Source organism: Nipponia nippon, unplaced genomic scaffold, assembly GCF_047370975.1.
Source record: "Nipponia nippon isolate SJK-2023a ecotype South Korea unplaced genomic scaffold, ASM4737097v1 scaffold_3, whole genome shotgun sequence".
Classification (NCBI taxonomy): Eukaryota; Metazoa; Chordata; class Aves; order Pelecaniformes; family Threskiornithidae; genus Nipponia; species Nipponia nippon.
This window is the reverse complement of record NW_028262347.1, coordinates 45,076,471-45,095,033: the sequence shown is the minus strand read 5'-3', so window position 1 is coordinate 45,095,033 and position 18,563 is coordinate 45,076,471. Positions and strand designations below refer to the sequence as shown.

Here is an 18,563-nt window from a genome sequence, read left to right as displayed (position 1 = left end):
CAGATTTAAACTAGGCTGTTTTATTATATGACTCTATGACCTGCTTCAACACAGTTGGCTCAGCTGCATGCAGTCCCTAGTGAAAAAACACAGGGACATTTTATTCACTTCCTATGTAACTGGTAGAGCTCATTGACTCTACAAAAAGGTCACAGGCAGAAGGCAACATCAGGGTATGGCTCATGTTAATTAGCAGCTATCTATCACCTTTTAGCTCCTACATCAATCTGCTGCTTTATTTTATCACTTTAAGAGGGCTATCATCCTTACCTCTACCCAATAGGAGATAACAGTATTTCTGGACTCTTTTGAGGACACACTGTCATAGCAAAATATGTCTAGACTTAACTTCTACCTTAGTTTAGCCTAAGTAGGGAACCTCTCTTTTATACCAACATCATCTGAATTTGCATATTGCTTACTGTTTCTTCCTCTGGAAAGGATTGCCGACTTTGAGTAACTTCTCTGCTTTTAAACTTTTTTGTGAATGTATATTTTAAAAAGGATTTTTACATTTATTGTTCAATTAAAAACATGCAGCGTGAGAAGTAACACATGTAGAGAGTGTATCCTTCATCCCCTGGTTTGTTGAGAACCCTGGAAGTATTTTGTATTGGCCTATAAAGTCAAGAGTGGGCTACCTAGTATTTGTATTTGCTAAATTTCTTGGTTATGCCTATCTCAGTGAGCCTGAAATGTCTAATTATGTCAGCAAAAGCACATTCTGGTTATCCTTATCGTAAGTGATACAAACCAAAACAACAAAATTATCAGAAAATGCAAAGGGTAAATGCCTGCCTTTATTTAAAATACATGGGTTTTATTGAATATTACTACAGATAAAGCAAGATTTTCACAGATTTGAAACTGAGAAATTATCTTTCCTTCTACAAAAAAGACACTTCAGAAAGTTGTTGAGTAAAAAAATTATAGGAATCTAATTTATAGCAGAAAGACTTAGGAAAAAAAAAAATCAGTGGAATCAAGAAAACTAATTTAAAAATTTATAAAAATTTAAAAGACATAAAGGCTCATAATTTACAAGTGAAGACAATTTATGTCTGCAATAATTTTCATATTAGAATTCCTATTTATTGCTGTCCTCAGTTCATGACTTACCTTTTGTAAGCTGTTTTAGCCAAACTCAAGTTACTGGTCACATTATACAATAACGGATTGAAATGTAAGGTTAACATGGCATCATATGAGATCGATAATCTAGTGACTCCTTCCCTTTATGGCTATAGACATGTATGAATTCTATTTACAATTCTTAGCAATCTTAATATCCAGCATATAATGACAACATGCAGAGACTTTAGTATGCTTCGTTGGCTATGACAATATGGTAGAGAAGACAGTAACATTTCTGAAGCAAAAAAATTTAGTCCCAAATCATTACTAGTTTTTAAAATGTGGTATTTCCTAACAGAAAGTCTCTTTGTATACTTCAGTAACTGACACGTTTGTTATCAAGGTATTATCCCATTTAATTTTTCTTTAGCACTTCTTCAATGTGTTTAAACACGCCAGCATCTTCAATGGTCGGTGTTATCTGAAAAGGAAGAATACACAGAAGCATGTGATAGTAGATTGCCGTCCTTCAACAGTAAAACGGAATTTAATTCAGAGAATCTTCTAAATCTAGCCTTCAAAAGCAATCAAGAAAAAGCATCTGGAAAGCTCTGGAACATGAAAATCTTTTGGGTAAGCTACAGTACAAATACAATATAATGTACTACCTGAAGTCATGGACCAGTTGCACAATGGTCTAGAGAATCGAAACCATGATGTTGTGCCTGGATGCACAGGTGTGCCTCATTCATTAAAGCATACATCTCCAACTTACCTTATATGGCTTTCCACTGACAAGTGCAGAAAGAGCTGAACGTGGTATCTTGCCAGAGCGTGTTTTGGGTAGCTGTTTCACAAACACCCCCTTCTGGAAAGCTGCTACTGGACCAATGTTAGTTCTAACTCGCTCAACAATCTCTTCCAAAATCTTCTCCTCTTCTGTCTTTATATCTAGTGAAGAAGTTCACATCCTTTAACCTTTCTGGGACTTTTGCAAGTCTTAGTAACATCAGTAGCAGCGAGCTCTCACCTTCTCTCAGTACACACAGTGCAAATGGAACATGTCCTTTTAAGGGATCCTCCTGGCCCACAACAGCACAGTCTGCCACAGCGTGATGGAAGAGAAGACACTGAGGAACAGAAAACAAAACTAAACTGAATAATTGAATATTTCAGTGAAAAAATTCCATAGGCATGGACATAAAAAATAGACTTATTTCTTACGTTTTGACAGCAAAAAGTATTTAGTCAGTACACCTCAGGATTCCAATTACACATGTTGCAGATGCACATACTTTCATACACACTTGGGTGTAGTTTTCAAACAAACATAAGAAATAAAACCTATGGCAGCACAAGGTACAAATATAGAACAAAGCAAAGGTGATTTCCTTACAGCTTTGGGAGAGTATCACATCTTTGGTTTTGTTAGTGAGATCTTTGCTGGAACAAATAACATTAGTCTACCATTACAAGTAACATGGAGTTAAGTGCGTGGAGTAAGGACCAAAACCACAGCAGCACTCCTACTACAGGGCTATAAAGTCATATTGGTTCATTCTCTCTGGCTCCTTCCGTTTTTTTCATTCTTTGCTGCACAAAGGCATAGTTTCAACCAAAGCCAAATACAGGCCCAACCTCAGCTTGCAGCCAGCCTAGTTCAGCTCACTCTCTTGGAAACATTAGGTCTCAGCCTCCTTAGACAAGAAAGGGAATTAAACCAGAGTCCCCTCCTTCCTACGACACGTTTACACAATTATAGAAGTGATGGACAGTAGCTCTAATTTCTCCAACTCTCTTTTAGGAAAAAAAGTGAGAGATTCTGTTTTCTTTCCTATTAGCCAGCTGAGGTTCTCACTTCCTGGGAAAAAAGTCACCAAGATGTCTCAGTACATACTGAGAAGTTTGTCACTAAGTCTGGGACAAAGTTGGATTTAAGATGCCGGCAGTTGTGAATCCTCTTCCAAAGCAACTGGCTCTTTTCATGTAGTTATCAGTGTCCCTTGGGGCATCTTGCTGTCAACAGTGCTTTCAACATATCCTCTGTACTCAACCACAAAGAGGACCTAGCATGACCCTACATAAAGTCTACACAGAGGTCACATAATGTGACTCTGCATATTAATTTATTTGTGCATACAAGGACTACACATTTGCCAATAACAGATCTTCAAATACTGTGTTGTCAAAATCAAAGGCAGTGGGATGACTGAAAGGAAGACTAAAAGAAGTTTTAAGAAAAAAGGCTTTTTTTTTTTTTTTTTTTTTTGAGTAGGAACATCACATTTGCATTGGCTACTTATACAATGGCATGAGCATGAAGAAAAAAGACAGAAGTACAGAGAAGACAGGAGAAAAAAAAACTGAAGGAAGAAAAAGCTGAATCACTGCTGTTCCAATTAACAAAAGAGGGGCTCCTGTGTGACCTGGTTGTGAAAATGATGGTGGAAGAAACAATTCAAACGGTCCCCAATAACCCATCCTAATTGCAGATTTCACCATCCTTAAGATTTGTAGTCAAACTAGGAAGGAGAAACTGGTTCTCTGTGCCATGGTCACTACAACACACACCAAGTAGTTTTTAGCAAAGTAAATCTGCACAAAGTGTTTCTTGCATACTTTGACAGAAGCTAGACTCACTTCACAAACTATGATCCCAGAAATGTCCCATGCTACAAAAAAGCAAATAGGAGATACTTAGCTTAATATTAGAAGCATGCTCTATCAAAGTACAAAAGCATGACCATTTACGCACACCTTTTGGAACTGTAGATTTTTCACAGTAATGAAACGGGATGTGCATGAGCTGTATCTAGAACAGCAAGTGCAACAGCCTGGAGTTACCTCTGGCTGGGCTCATCCCAGAACTAGAAGGGCAGAAGAGCCTGCTGCAAAAATGCTGAAGCTAAATATAGACAAGTACACTTGAATTCAGATGCAGTCTACTTTGTCCAGAAGTCATTGTATCCAAACTGACAAATCATACAGGAATGAATTTTACACAACTCCAAATCTCCATGGTGTTTCAATGCATCACATACACCTATGAGCTTCAGTCACTTCTAGTCCAGAGCCTCAATAATACATTTCATTTCCTGCTATAAATACTCATTCTTTCCTGCTCTGACTTCTTCACCCTGACCACAGCAACTTGATTGCCATAGAAAGAGAAAAAAAAAAAAAAGAAGAAAATGCAATTAATTTTGGAAAAGCAGACTAGTAAGGTCTACAACCAGAGGAACTGTGCTTTCCACAAAAACATAGGAAAAAGGTCCACAGTAATCTGACATTACCATCAGTATCATAATCACCGATCAGGCATCAACAGGACCCCTACAGTGGAGATTTGTGTGTTGCCAGCTTGTTTTGTAGTAGCTTGTTTGTGTAATTCCAGTCTGTCACTTGTTCATAAAAGTCTTATGTTAAGATGGAATATTGCAGTTACTGCAATATTTTCTTCACTCATCTATCCAAAATCCTGTCAACATGCCTCTGACTTTGGGACAACTAATTTCAAATGACTGAAAGTGTAAATACTAATTTAAAAATTATTGAACTATGTAAAACAGCTGAAAAGAAGAACAGAATCAGCACTAGACATTTAAAAATTGTTTAAAAGTAAGAAAAATTTCAAGAAAATAAAATGGCATTCCTAGAACGATCACTGGGCACAAGGATGGATGTCTAATGTGGCAGCAGACAGAAATCCCCCCATCAGGAAGGGGATTTCTCATGCTAAATTCCTCGATTTCAAGTCTGTTGCCTCAGACAGGCAAGATTTGGTTTGGGCTTTTTCAGAAAGAGTCAAAGCAAGCAGGGACACCATAGATGTACAGACAAAAGAGATGGATGGATGGATGGATGGATGAACACAAGCTGAGGTTACCATAATGGCTAACATTCACTGATTGGCAAGGTAAACAGTAACACCTACTACACTGCAGTGAAGATGGAGCTCCAATGATACTAGTAGACACCTTACACAAAGAAACTAATTGCTTGGAACATAATGAAGCTGAAATTCTTAGTCAAAGCACTAAGGAAAAACTTGTTAAGCTTTTAATGCAGCTATAATGTAAATGCAGATAATATACTTGCTCAACAAGGTGACTGTCACTTAATTAGATGGCAATTCAATGAACCTCTAAATCTGTATTTACTGATCTTAATGAAGAGCTAATTGTGGTCTTGTTAATACTTTCCCATTTAACTAGCAATTTGCTGTGCATGCATTAACAACACTCTTGTTTTTTAGCTTTGTTCAAAAGGTGAATAGAAAAGCTTCTAGAATTTTGTAGTGATGAAACCTTTTTTATTTGTAGGGGAAAGACCTAACTAGCAGGGAAAAAACCAGAGACACTGAGCTCAGGACAATGGATACAAAGGTAATACAGCTGAGGAGGTGATTCAATTCATCATTTGTTATACTAGCTTCAGATTCAGCCTGGAGCAAAGAAACAACGTCCAGCTCAGCCCTTGAGCAGTAGGGCAGTAAGGGGTAGGGATGAGATTCCCTGCTGCGCTTTAGCAGAGCAACACAAAAAACTGGTTTCAAAGGGAAATAGGTTTAAGCAGACTGAAAGCCACCTTTATGGCTTCATAGAGCCAAGTCAGGGCAGCGACTGGCTCAGCTCCCTGGCTGACTGATCCTTGAAGGATTGCCTCTTCTAAGTTTTCTAGCTTTTAAAAGAAATAGTCACTAGACTACTAGACATTATAAAGCAAAAAATGAGTAACAGATTAGTTTGTGATTCAGTGAACAGTTTAATTCAGAGTTCTTAAAAGTGTATTTTTCCCTTGTACATGCCCCCCAGCACACCTTTTCCTATACTCCCTGAATAAGCAATTGATATGTCATCAGGGAAACTTGGCAATCAATCACAGCGGTTCCAGAGAGGTGAGTGAACAATGACATGAAATTCAGATACTATTATGAACTGCACTATTTTCAACTTTTTGAGTTGCATGGGTATTACATTAATGACTTTCAATTTAACAGCAGGGTTTTTTCCAGAAATTTTCATTGTTCATTTAGGACTGCTCATACAATAAGAGACAAAACAGCTCTCAAGAAACTGTGAAGGAAACTCTTCAAATCAAGAAAAAGCACTGAATGGGAGTCTATGTGAACTAAAAAATGTATTTTAGGAATAAAAGTTTCTGCTCCTAAGAAACTACAGTAGCTGGTGAAACTACCTGGCATACTGACCCTACGTTACCTTAATGTATTCCCAAATAAATATGGTATCAGAGCTTACAGGAATGCTTCCCATGCTACCATAGCGCCCCTTAACTCCACCTTCAAATGTCAAATCATGCCTGTTTTATCAATCCCATGATACAAACTGCTTATTGTTGACTAAGTTTACTATGGTCCTGGAAAGCACCTTAATAGGAAGGACCTGAAACAATTAATGTTTTTGTTAAAAGTACCAATGCAAATCCAATCAAAAAAAGCAGAAAGAAAACAAGAGATTTTGTGAGATTTTCAGTCTCACCTTTCTTTATTCATCTTTTACTCTTCTATTTTATTATCAGGCAATGCTCACCTCTTCAATCGCGCCTGCTGAAATTCTGTGTCCGGCAACATTGATCACATCATCAGCTCGAGACAAGACATATAAATAGCCATCTTCATCCATATAACCTGCATCCATAGTATCATAATATCCCTAGACAAAATACAACCAAAAATAAACTCAGAAATAGTACTAGGAACATCCATCCATTTCCCATGAAACCAACAAACAAAACTGATTGTTTCAGATGAAACACGTTTCTGGTCCCTGAGAGATTTAATTCTCTAATATTTTTCACCATTTGTATGTCATAATATACCATGCAGCTCCCTTTCCATAAAAGGTTTTGTAGTCTTTGCTAAGACAGAACAGAAGACAACACATGAATCTGGATTTTTTCCCACTCTGCTTTCTTTGACCCCTGACAGCTTGGAGAAGGACATTGCCTGAACCTACACAAGGAGAATGGAATTGTTATAATACAATGACAGTTGTCAAATTGCCCCTAAAGATATTCCTGCTTGCTGGATCCAAACATACATCATCATGCAAGTGCACACACAAAATAATTTGCCTGATCAATTCACTCATTCACTTTTATTGAACCAAACCTTCCATTTTGGACATTCACATAGGACCAATCTATCTATTTCTATAAGGAAAGAAGGAAGCCGGTCCTTGGATAGTTCACCTGACAAGGAAACATAACTCATTCTGTAAGGAGCCTCCAATGTATTTACATGCACAGTGGGCAAGTGTATATTTTGGACTGATACTAAGTTAGAATGACTGCATGTCAACAGCAGTAGTACATTTGAAGCTATGCTAGTCTAAGGTTGTGAAGCTTATCTCTTTTATTAGATCAAATGACATAAACCAGCTTTTATGTTCAGAAGCTTGATGTTTACTTCTTCTGTTTCAGATCTTAAAAAAATCACAACAGTGTGCCCAAAAGCTTAAAGTATGTATGAAGAAAGTTCTACCTTGAAATGTTTTTAATTCTATAACACGTATATCAAAGATCTCCCATTAAAATAAGATATGATAATTCCGTATGTTATCCAGTTTAAATCTACTATCACTAAGTTCTGCAGGATTACCAAAAGTTTATATAATTCATTTTGTAATTCTTACTGGAAATTTTTGGAAATATAACTTCTGGAATGTTTCCTGATTTTCCCAAAGACCTGAGAATGCTCCAGGAGGCAAAGGCAACCTTAAATTAAAAAGAACAGAGTGAAGTAGTTAGAAACACAGATATAATAAGTACAACTCATGCTTTCCATTCATACTTCATATTCAGATAAATAACCATTGGCTACACAATGAAAAACCAGTTCTGTTTAATAACAGATCAAAAAGACCATACATTTGCTGTGATCACATGCATATAGCTCTGAACTGTATCCAGACCATACCTTCTACATAACATAAGCATCTCTGGCGTGCAGTAAAATAATGCTTGGTCCAGTAAACACTATATACTGTACTATAAATATGTTATCAGCATTCAGCTTTCAACATTTCCAGGGATGAAGTATCTGTCAGTAATGTGCGCATATATGTTATGATACAGACAACTTCATTATTACAGGTATCTTTCTCTAACGCACATACACACTCACACACATATAGACACATGAATTGAATTATCAGATGCACAGATCTGCAGTTTCTGTAAAAAGATATAACTCAAAGGACTTCAGTCATGAGAATCTGAATAAAAATGCTTTTTTATTTAAACTGTGCATAATATTATTAGAATTATTGGAACAGTTCTTTGAAAGTATACTGGTAAAAGTCACTTTTAGAACTTTCTAAAATAACTGGACTTTTTTTTATTTTTTTAAGAAGTGAAGCTGCAAAATTTTGCATTGCGTTATTAGTTGAGATTTCAGTGCATACCATACACCCATTCTTCAGTCAAGGATATGGGCATGACAAAATATGGGATATTTCACATACATATCTGCCAGGAGAAGAGAAGTTACAGTAGTCTCAGCTAACAAAGAAGAGGTTGCTTTTTCCTTCAAAGCTCTGACAGGGTTAAATACAGCTTACTTGAACTGCCTGATACATATTCAGACATATCAACACAAGTTTTATGAAGCTTAACCCTAGTAACAGAGAGACAACAGGCAAGCAAGCATATTTATACAGATAAAATCATAAATGCCTCATACAGATTTTACTAGCATATGCCTGCATTCCTAACCAGCAAATTTTTAGCCAGGGGTATTTTATTTTCTACTCCGATAGTGCCCCTATGACACCAAAAGGCAACACCTCTAGCAGTGAAACACGCCCCTGTAGCGTAGCAACACTGATGTCGTTCCAAGTCTCCTATGATGTTCAGGTCACAAGAACAGGTGCTACCAGCTCAGTGACATGCACATTTCTAACATTACATTTACAAAAAGAATAATTTTTTTGTATATATATACACATATATATACACACACCAATTTTTTTACCTAAATATGGTATAAATAGTACAAGCTACATTGAAAAGGTCATATCATCTAGTAATGATTCAAATCCATGATTTTTTACAATCCCAGAATTTTTCAGCTTAATTCAGCTCGATTAGCATAACAGAACTTACTACTATAAATATTACTACTTTCTCTGAGTGTTGTGGCTCAACACATCCTATAAATCATATTCCCTGAAAGTATGGTTAAGGTAAGGCCAGAAATGCCAAGACACTTCCTAGGTGGTCACCCAGGCTTCAGGAGGGCAGGCTGGCTTCTGCCCATGTGGAGGGAATTCACTGGCCTATTTTAAGCCTTTTAAGCTTAGTAAGCACCCTTGTGATACACAATCATGACCTATAGAGTATTTGCCTTGAAAAAAAAAATTAGAAAAACAATATATTGATCCTGGTGTCTGTGTATGTATGAGTTTAAAAGAAAAATCTCTTAGTTAGATTCAAGAAAAACCACTAGAGAATGGTAGTTACTATGGTTGTTGCCTGGTTGCTAATAGGATAGCAATTCATAACAGCCTCAGCCACTGCAAATTTTGCACTTTAAATTTATTTAACAGTCTGAAATATCCTTGTGATGAGAGAGAAAGGAAAATTCATATTGACAAAGTCCTTAATAATTTCTCCACAGCTCTATTCAGTACTTTGCAGTTAGTCATTAAATAGAAGAACCAATTTTATTGCTGAAATCAGAAAAACATTCTCCTTTCTGTAACTATTTAGAAATCTAAACACAGAAGTACGCAACATATCAACAAAAATATAATCCCTGCTCCCACCATCTGGGGTTTTGGGGGCTTGATTTTGTTTCTTCATTTTTCTTGTGGTTGTTTTTTTTAAAGCAAATTGCAATGATAAGTACATCCACAGTGCATATTTCATGAGTCTATGAAAACCACACTGCTAAACTACCGGCTACAGCAGGTATCTCTATAGTGCAAATCATAGCACAATACAGACACAATCTGAAGATGTGCCTCAATGGCTTTCTGTAAAAGCTTACTCGCAGTTAGAACTCCATTCCATCTACCAAACAAAAACTGAATGCTGTCTTCCATGTGTCCATCTTTCAGGCAAAATCATTCCAGAGCAATGGGCACATACAATTCTTCCATGATAGTAAAGTTCTTAGCATCATGACTGACTAGAATTTCTAGGTGCTGTGTAAACACAAATAATTAATAAAATTAATAAAGGTAGAATTCAGCTTTCCAGAACATAATTACGTGTATTGGAATTTTGCCAGGACATCAGGATTAAAATGCCCAGAGCCAAAAATACCTCCATCCCACTGCTGTCAGTGGGATTGCTCCCATGAATTCCAAGGGAAGCAGAACTGGATCATAATTATGTGAAAGGAGCCAGAAGAGAGAAAATCAGATAGTCAGAAAATAATAGGAATCTGAAAGTCAACATCTCTTCCCTTCCTCAACCCCTCCATAAAAAAGGAACATTTTTAGAAGTTGGGTTTGCGTCTGTTCTCCCTAGGAAACATAACACACACCTACAAAAGTTCTGTATTTAAAAACTGTTGCCTCTTTGTCCAAAGATTGAGTTGATACGCAAGGCCTTTTGGGGATATTTTTGTTAAGAGGATGTATTGACCAAAAAGTGCCAGCTACACCTAAGTAAGGACTGCCCCAGACATGATCCTGCTTTCCTTTCACATGCAACAGGAGCACAGAAGACCAAGACAGAAGGAGGTAGGTTCTTACACCATCATTTCCACAATATAAAAAGAAGTTGCTTTGCTTGGTTTCCCTTTGGGAGGTATTTACTGTATTTCTCCAGCTATCTGTTAACTTCTCCCTCTCTCATCCTGCATACGAAGGCACAAACCAGCCAGTACTGAGCCTTTGCATCTGCTATCAGTTTAAAGATAAGCCCTCCCTTACACTATTCTTGCTTGGATTTTTCAAATGGTCATAACTCTGGCAGTGTCTTCTATCTTATCATTGCTGCTTCTTTCTGGAGAGGACAGTCATGAGCTTCACCAAATACAAACTCAAGACAAGCTTGCCAGCTTTTTCTAAAATCTGAATGTGTTACCAGCTATATTGGATCAAGCTAACTACAGTCAACTCATCCCATTTAACTAGCAAAGAATAGGCACAGTTTCAAACCCAAGTTGAGGTTCAAGCCAAAAACCTACACTGAGCTGAATCAAAGCACCTAAACTTGAGAAAAGTTTACCTTTGGAACTCAAACTTTGAAAAAAGATGTATAGGTCTGAATTTTGATCTCACTCATGCCAGTTTTTCACCAGTACAGCAGCAGCAGTACAAACGATGCTATTCTCCATTTACTCCAGTGAAATTAAGGTTTTTAATTAATTAATTAAGGATACAGAACAAGATGCAGAACTACAGGAACAAAGATAAGGCAATTTCATTATAAAGAGGAGAAACTAAGACAGATTAGGTGGACTTGGCAGCATCACAGGAAAAACTCTGAACTGCTTTCACAGTAACTGTTTTCTGCTAGAGAATTTTAAATGACAATCATCACCTGTTTTTTAAGCATTGTTTTACAGTTCATTTATTTTTCATACAACGGTGGCTGACCTTACACAGAACAACCCACCTTTAGCTTAGCCCAAGAAAATCTGACTCCATGTGTCACATCCTTTCAGGACGCCACTCATCAAAATGATGTAAGATTCCTTGTTGATGGAACAAAGCAATTATAGACATAGCACTCAAACGATAATTTACAGAGAAAACCAGATTTCTGAAAGTACAAATGAAAGTCAAAAACTATTAGAGATGCTACCTTGCTGAGTTTCAGAAAAGACATCCTTTTATTTTATGGTAGACAATGGTATTCACAGGCTGTTCATTACAGCCAGTCAAAGCAAGTATAAGCCATTGTTAAATGAGTTGGGGCTTGTGAATGGAGCTAAATCATCTTGACTGGCAGCTATATTATTACTCAGCATTTATGTACTGCTGTGCATAAACATCACTCAAAATTTTTGATTGCAAGATCGAAAGCCATCTGGAATCTAGAAGCTTTTTCAGATACAAGGAACAACAGCACGGGAAAAAGGGTGGAGAAGGGGCAAGAGAAGAGAGAGCATCTTGAACATTCACCAGTCTGCATGAAATATTCCTTTAATTAGCTGAAAGGTCACAGAAGTAGTTGGTTTCAGTGTGGACTTTGCAGAAAAAAACCCTATAGTTTAGCAGGGAAGAGAAGAAGCATCAAAAACTAGTGAAAGTGCTTGGAAAAGGTTAAAAGTAAAGAAAGTTCAAATGCTACTCACATGTACTCAGGCAGAAATCTGTTAGAAAACCCATCTTTGGCCAAACTGCTCCCACACTGAAAGTCCCACTCATTGTTTCACTTGCAAAGGGAAAAGACAAAGCTGATAAAAACACATGTGGGAGGCTGGCAAGGACAGAAATCTTTTGCACAGATTCATCGTGATCATCTAATCTGACCTCCCACATAACACAGTTTAAAGGATGTCACCTACTAAATCCTGTCTCAAGGCCATAACTTTTGGTTAAATGACAGTGTATCTTTAAGACAGATATCCAGGTTTGACCTAGAGGTGTCAAAGAAAACCACCATATTCCCAGTAATTTGTTCCAATGGTTTAATACTTTCACTGTTAAAATGATGTGTTTTACTTCTCATCTGAACACATCTAGCTTCAGCTTCCAACCTCTTTATGCTAGATTAAACAGCAGTCTCTCAGAGATGTCTTTGTCCTGTGGGTATTTCCTGACCTTGATAAAGTCATCACCTAACTGATCTTGGATAAAATTACATACCACAAGTTAAACTGTAAGTTTCTTTAAGCCAAGCTTTCCAGCACTAACGTCGTTCTCATTCATACCTTCTCCAAAACCCAGCCAGTTTCTCAATAGCCTTTTGAAATACAGGCGTAAGAACTGAACATAATGCATTAATGGTTTTACTAACATCATATCCACAGATAATAATAATTGCTCCTTTTCAGTTTCCCTACTGAATAACAAGGGATCACACTGCCTGCTTAGTTACACTAGCAGCTACATTTCATTCAAATGATCTTGTGTATTCAGAGGTTTATCCACTGTAACATAAAAAGCTCCTTTGAAAGTCACTGCTTTCTAGGGTACAGTCCTTCATCTTATGAATCTAGCAAATTTTCACTGTTGCAAGGGGTCTATGCAGGACGACACACTTTCTTTACACAGTACTACAAGCAACGCTTTTCTCCCTCCAGCAATCTTCCTTGAGGGCAGCTACTCAGTCAGGTCTGCAACATGTCCTCTGTTGGGTTGCCTTTAATTTTCTGCTCTCTTATGTAAATTTTTTATTTGTTTATTTTACATTTTAGAAATTAATAGGAAAACACTAAACACCACTTCCAAAATGGCAAAGCACATCATTAAAATGACAAAAAATAAAAACAACTCAAACAATGGAGATGTAGCTTAATCCCCCTCAGACACTCTAGAACAAACACATATGAAAAAGAGACGTTTCTTAGCGTCTAAGTACTTGAATTTTGGTGATTATTACATTCATAGAAGGAAATTTCAGAATATTGAGTATTGGTTTTTATCATTGGACCAAATTTAATGATAAAAGAATATATTCTTTTAAAAGCACAGAACAGCAAGTGTCACACACTTACAAAAAGAGAAAAATTGACAACATCCATTACTGAGACACTATGTAATGATACAATCTTCAGCAGCTATTTTGGCATCTCAGGTAGCTTCTATCTAACTGTGTTTCTTCTGAGCTAAGGCCATTTACCCTTCTCTTGGCTTCAGATGGAGTCTCCCCTTGCTTTCACTATCTAAAAACACTACCATCACCTCCCAACCTTCTTTTCTTTCTGGGAAAGGGAAGAGCACAAAGAAGAGCTGTGACCTTTCTCATGTGCATATCCCAAGTTAGAATACCCAGATGTTGATCCATCAAGTCTTACAAGATTTTTCTTTATTTTCTTTAATGAGATACAGAGGTACTACAATGTGCTGCAGAAGATTACATCTTTTTCTTTACCTTTTCTTCCCTTTAAGCTCTTTTGGTTAGCATTTCTATTGTGCATCTTAATGATTACATTCCTGGCTTCAGCTTGCTTCAGACTTCCATATAGATACTGATTATTTTTTTTTTTTCATGCATTATAAGAAATATTAAATGAGTAAGCTTTTTACTGTACATCTATTTGCTCTCTAAATACTGTATAAAGATTGAACACAGTACTACAAATAATGAAACTCTGAATGGGTTGCTTACTTCTGAACAACATCTCTTCCACTAAAGGGTATTAACTTTATGGTATTTGCTTCAAAAGCCCTGTCACATTTCTATTTAGCTAACTTAAAACCTAAAATGATAAAAAGCTGTAAATTTATCATGACCCTTTCTTTATAAAACCTCATGAATAAATATTATTTTTCAACACTTTATACTCTACAGCACCGTACATAAAGTTTTGCATGATTTTACACTATATAATGGGGTGGGTCATCATTTGAAATATTTTAACTATTGACAGAACATTAAAATTTTCCTTTCTCTTCCTCCACTAATCCCAAATTCATGAAAAAAAAACAAAAAACACAACATTGATGGTCTGCAGAGCCTCTCACACAGTCACTATTCTTAAATCCAATTTAGCCAATGCAACCAAAGAATTTCAGAATCACTGTATGATATAACTACATTGTCTCACCTCTTTCTGAATATGGAACGGAAATATTTACGTGCAGTGGAGTTCAGTAAAACAAATTTGTAAATACTTTATCTCGTCAACCTCCATTATTATGGCACAAAATTAACTACAGAAACACTAGAGGAAGTGTAACTAGGATCTAGCAGGAAATTTACTGGCAGGCATTACTCGCTGTATAGAATGAGTATAAAGCAAATATAGTCCTCTTGCTCCTGTGAATGAACATAAAGAATAACGCTAGCTAATGAGACAGTGCTGACAACTGATTCATAAAATAAACATAATGTGTTTGCGGTCTTTATAATGTACAAGAACAAAATTGAGTTTCCCACTGCACTGGAATTTAAATGGGATTTATGTTTGCTAATGTCCCTTAGGAGAACAGACAACTTTGAAAATTCTCATGGCTAATCATGATTACATATACACACATACACACACACATTTTCAAGTGTGGATTAATTACACGCAGGTCAGAACAATGCAAGCAGAAGTGTGTCACTAAATCAGACTGGTCTTGCTAATGGAGGTCATTGCCCCTATCATTTTCACTTCAGAATAATTTCTTGGTTAATTACCTTTCATGTCCAAAGATTCTAGCTCCAAAAAATGTAAATTTAGAAACAATTCATATGAGCCCACCCTCATGAGCTGCAGTCAGCTTCATTTTCCCTTGCCCTTTCATTATAAATGTTGTGACACTGCATTTGATTATTTTATCCTGAAAGACTTGTGAAATCAAAAAGATTATTGTATTGTCCAGGTAAATTAGCCTGTATAAGAGTTCTTGTCTGCAAAAATCTTTCCAAAAGGGCATAGATGATGGTTATATGAGAAAAAAAAAAACCAAAACAAAACAACCTGGTATCAGTTGGCAGATGAATAAAGAAAAGAACGTACTTGGGGCAGAAAGATGGAGTAATTAAGTGTAAGAATTACCTGTTGTAAGAATAGATATTTTAAATACTATACTTACGAGCACTGCAGGCCTCAAGCAGCCCCCAACAGTCTTTACTGGGAGTTAGACTGGAATAAAAATAACCAAGAGCTGCAGCATACCACTTTTACACAGCTGGTATTGTAAGCAGTGTGTGGCCATTCTCCTCTCCGAGAAATAAGAATATTTCTCAACTCACGTATGCTACAGATAAAGCAAACACCTATGTTTTTTTTCCAAAACAGTACACCATATTTTGCTGCTGAGTGTATGAAAGAGTAACAGTCAAGACTATCCTGACTCTCCCACTTTCTTCTAGCATGGGGACATGTCCCTGGGGTGACAAACAAACACTGCTAGTAACAAGGATCATCCCCACTATTTTTAAGGGGTCTGTACATGTAGAAGCCTGCTGAAGAGATGAAGAGAGGAAAGGCTTCTTTGCAGGAGGGCTTTACGAAAACTAGCCCTAATCAAAAAATAAAAAAAAGTTTTACAGCTAAATAACTGCTTAGCTGAATGAAGCAGAAGACAGAAAATGTGATGTCTTAACCTAACGGCCACAGATTTTTATGACCAAAAAAACAAGCAAACACTGCAGCAAATTGTCACTTACCAGAATGAAACCTGGAAAAAAGTCTTAAGACACTGAGAACCATAATATCTTAAAACCAACTTCTGTTAACAGTCCAAAGATTCAAATGTTGGAAGTGTTAAAAAATCCACAATTGGCCTCCTAAAGCTCATCAATACCTTTCCCTTGTTTTCTTGGGGTGTTTTTTTGGTTAAGCTGCAGAATGAATTTTAAGAGATCATATTGTCTCAAAAGATTAAGTCAGAAAAAGGATGAAGAGAAAGAGAGGTGATAGTTAACCTACCTCAGACTTGGATTCATGTCAATTATATTAGCAACATAATGTAATTTCTTTGCCCCCTACTCTCCACCCTATTTCAGAATGGATATTACAATAAATATGGACACGATACAATAATAGTGTCCCTGTGCCATTACTCTTTCTTAAGTGATCCAATGCAAAAAAAAAAACCAAACAAAACAACCCCCCCGCCTTTTTCCCTATGAATTTTATTTGGCTGCAGCAGAACTCATACTGGGCAAGATAAAACAAAACAAACCAAACAACAACAACAAATCCATACATAAACACATTTGTAATCCCTTAAGATAAATGCCTAAATGTGGGGCCACATTAGGGAAGATAAATTCTGGCTTTAAGAGTTTGACAATAACCCCAAACAGGATCTTCTAATATGGCAATATCCACTCCTGGCAGGCACTTAAAGATAGTAATAACTGTAGTAATGAATGTACGCACATTTCTACCAACATTACCTGTTAGTAGATATAATTCAGCTTGTTTGGCAGAGTTGCTAAGGATGCAGTTCATTTCACTTCGCTTTTGGTAGATAACGCTAAGCACCTACCCTAAGCTAGCTGTGTCATCCCTGCAGTCAGTGGAGAGACATGAGCACATCTGGAAGGTGATTTATTCCATCCTAGCTGAATGCCTAAGACAGCTAGGATCAATTTTCTTAGAAAATATCTTTCTCTCTCTCCACTGACTACAAGCCTGTATTTTATTATGGCATCAGGCACTACCGAGGCGAGAGCTTTGAAAGATAGCCCTCCACTCTGACCTGGGTTACTGATGCTGCAAACCACAGTCTACTAAAGGCTGGTGCAATTTTAATTATTCATACTCAGCAGTGGAATGAATGCACAATCTTACATGTGTCGCAGGAAAACTACATCTAAATATGAGTCTGCTGATTCAGGGGAGATCGTGTGTGCACTTAAACACATGCCTCTCTGTCCTGGTGGGTTAGCCTAAGATGCTGAAAATTAGGCAGGGTATAGACTTCATCCTGAAAATACACATCCTTGTCACACAGTACAATAACTTCATGTGATACTGTCTTAATCTCCACAGCTGTCTAGTTACATTAGATCAGTAGCACAGCTGAGCAAAAAACTTCCATACCTCGGCAACTCCGACTCCCAATCAAGCACTATGCAGCCAGCCAGCCTGCATTTTCAGTGCCGCCTTTCTGCAGCATGCTCCAGTGCCTGTAGCTCTTAGGGGTCTTACCTCCAGCTCACGTGGCCACTGCCTCAATCCGCAGCTAACTTCCCTCTTTAACAACTCATCAAAATCAGTACATCTGCCCCAATGTTTTGTCTTTTGAAAAAATTTCAATTCACTGAAGGTTAATGCTTATCTTTGTATTTCCTTCCATTCATCTAAGCAAGCAATGAAGAATCTGAGTTACCACAACTCTCCTAAATTTTACCACCACAGAAGTGGGTGAATGCATTTCTTTTGGGACTTGTATTTGCTGGCAGTTAGGAAGTGTTCAGAACTTAAGTATTTTCTGTGACTGAAAACAGAGGTGGCTACAGCTAACATGTTAATCGGAAAGTAGGTGTCTGTCAGGAAAATGCCATTTGCCTAAAAGCCTGACAGAGCTGGCATGGGCTGCGGGGAGCAATAGCCTATCGAGCTTTACAGAAGTAAGGAAACGTTCTGGCAACAGTGAGATGGCAGAAGGTAAGATAAAAGTAATTTATGTTCGCAGTGTTACCTAAACAGAGGCTCCTTTATCTAAGAAAAGGTGCTAAGAAAGGTGTACTTTCAAAAAGTATATTAAATATTAAAGCTTACAGAACTCATCTGACCGGAGTCTCGTAAATGGTACTAAAATCACCTACATGATGCACAGCAGGACTTTTTTCTTTTTCTCCCCGCCTGCCCCGGAGTCTTTTCCTGTAGGTATTTTGTCCAAGTACCACCATAACTGAATACCATTTCATGCAAAGCACACTCAGAGACATCTTGCTGTTTT

General features: G+C 37.2%; 1 protein-coding gene across 2 annotated transcripts in view; it reads right to left on the bottom strand.

The window, feature by feature from the left end:
- Positions 1 to 778: 778 nt before the first annotated feature.
- The window catches only part of ACSS3 (acyl-CoA synthetase short chain family member 3), a 92,465-nt gene continuing 74,680 nt past the window's right edge, over positions 779 to 18,563 (bottom strand). For both annotated transcript variants that reach the window (XM_087765582.1, XM_087765583.1), the window contains 5 exons: positions 7,728 to 7,809; positions 6,624 to 6,746; positions 2,105 to 2,204; positions 1,850 to 2,025; positions 779 to 1,555 (listed from right to left, as the gene is read on the bottom strand). In XM_087765582.1, the coding sequence (XP_087621708.1) occupies positions 1,490 to 1,555; positions 1,850 to 2,025; positions 2,105 to 2,204; positions 6,624 to 6,746; positions 7,728 to 7,809 (547 nt within the window). In that variant the 3' untranslated portion in view covers positions 779 to 1,489. The remainder of the gene's footprint in view (positions 1,556 to 1,849; positions 2,026 to 2,104; positions 2,205 to 6,623; positions 6,747 to 7,727; positions 7,810 to 18,563) is intronic.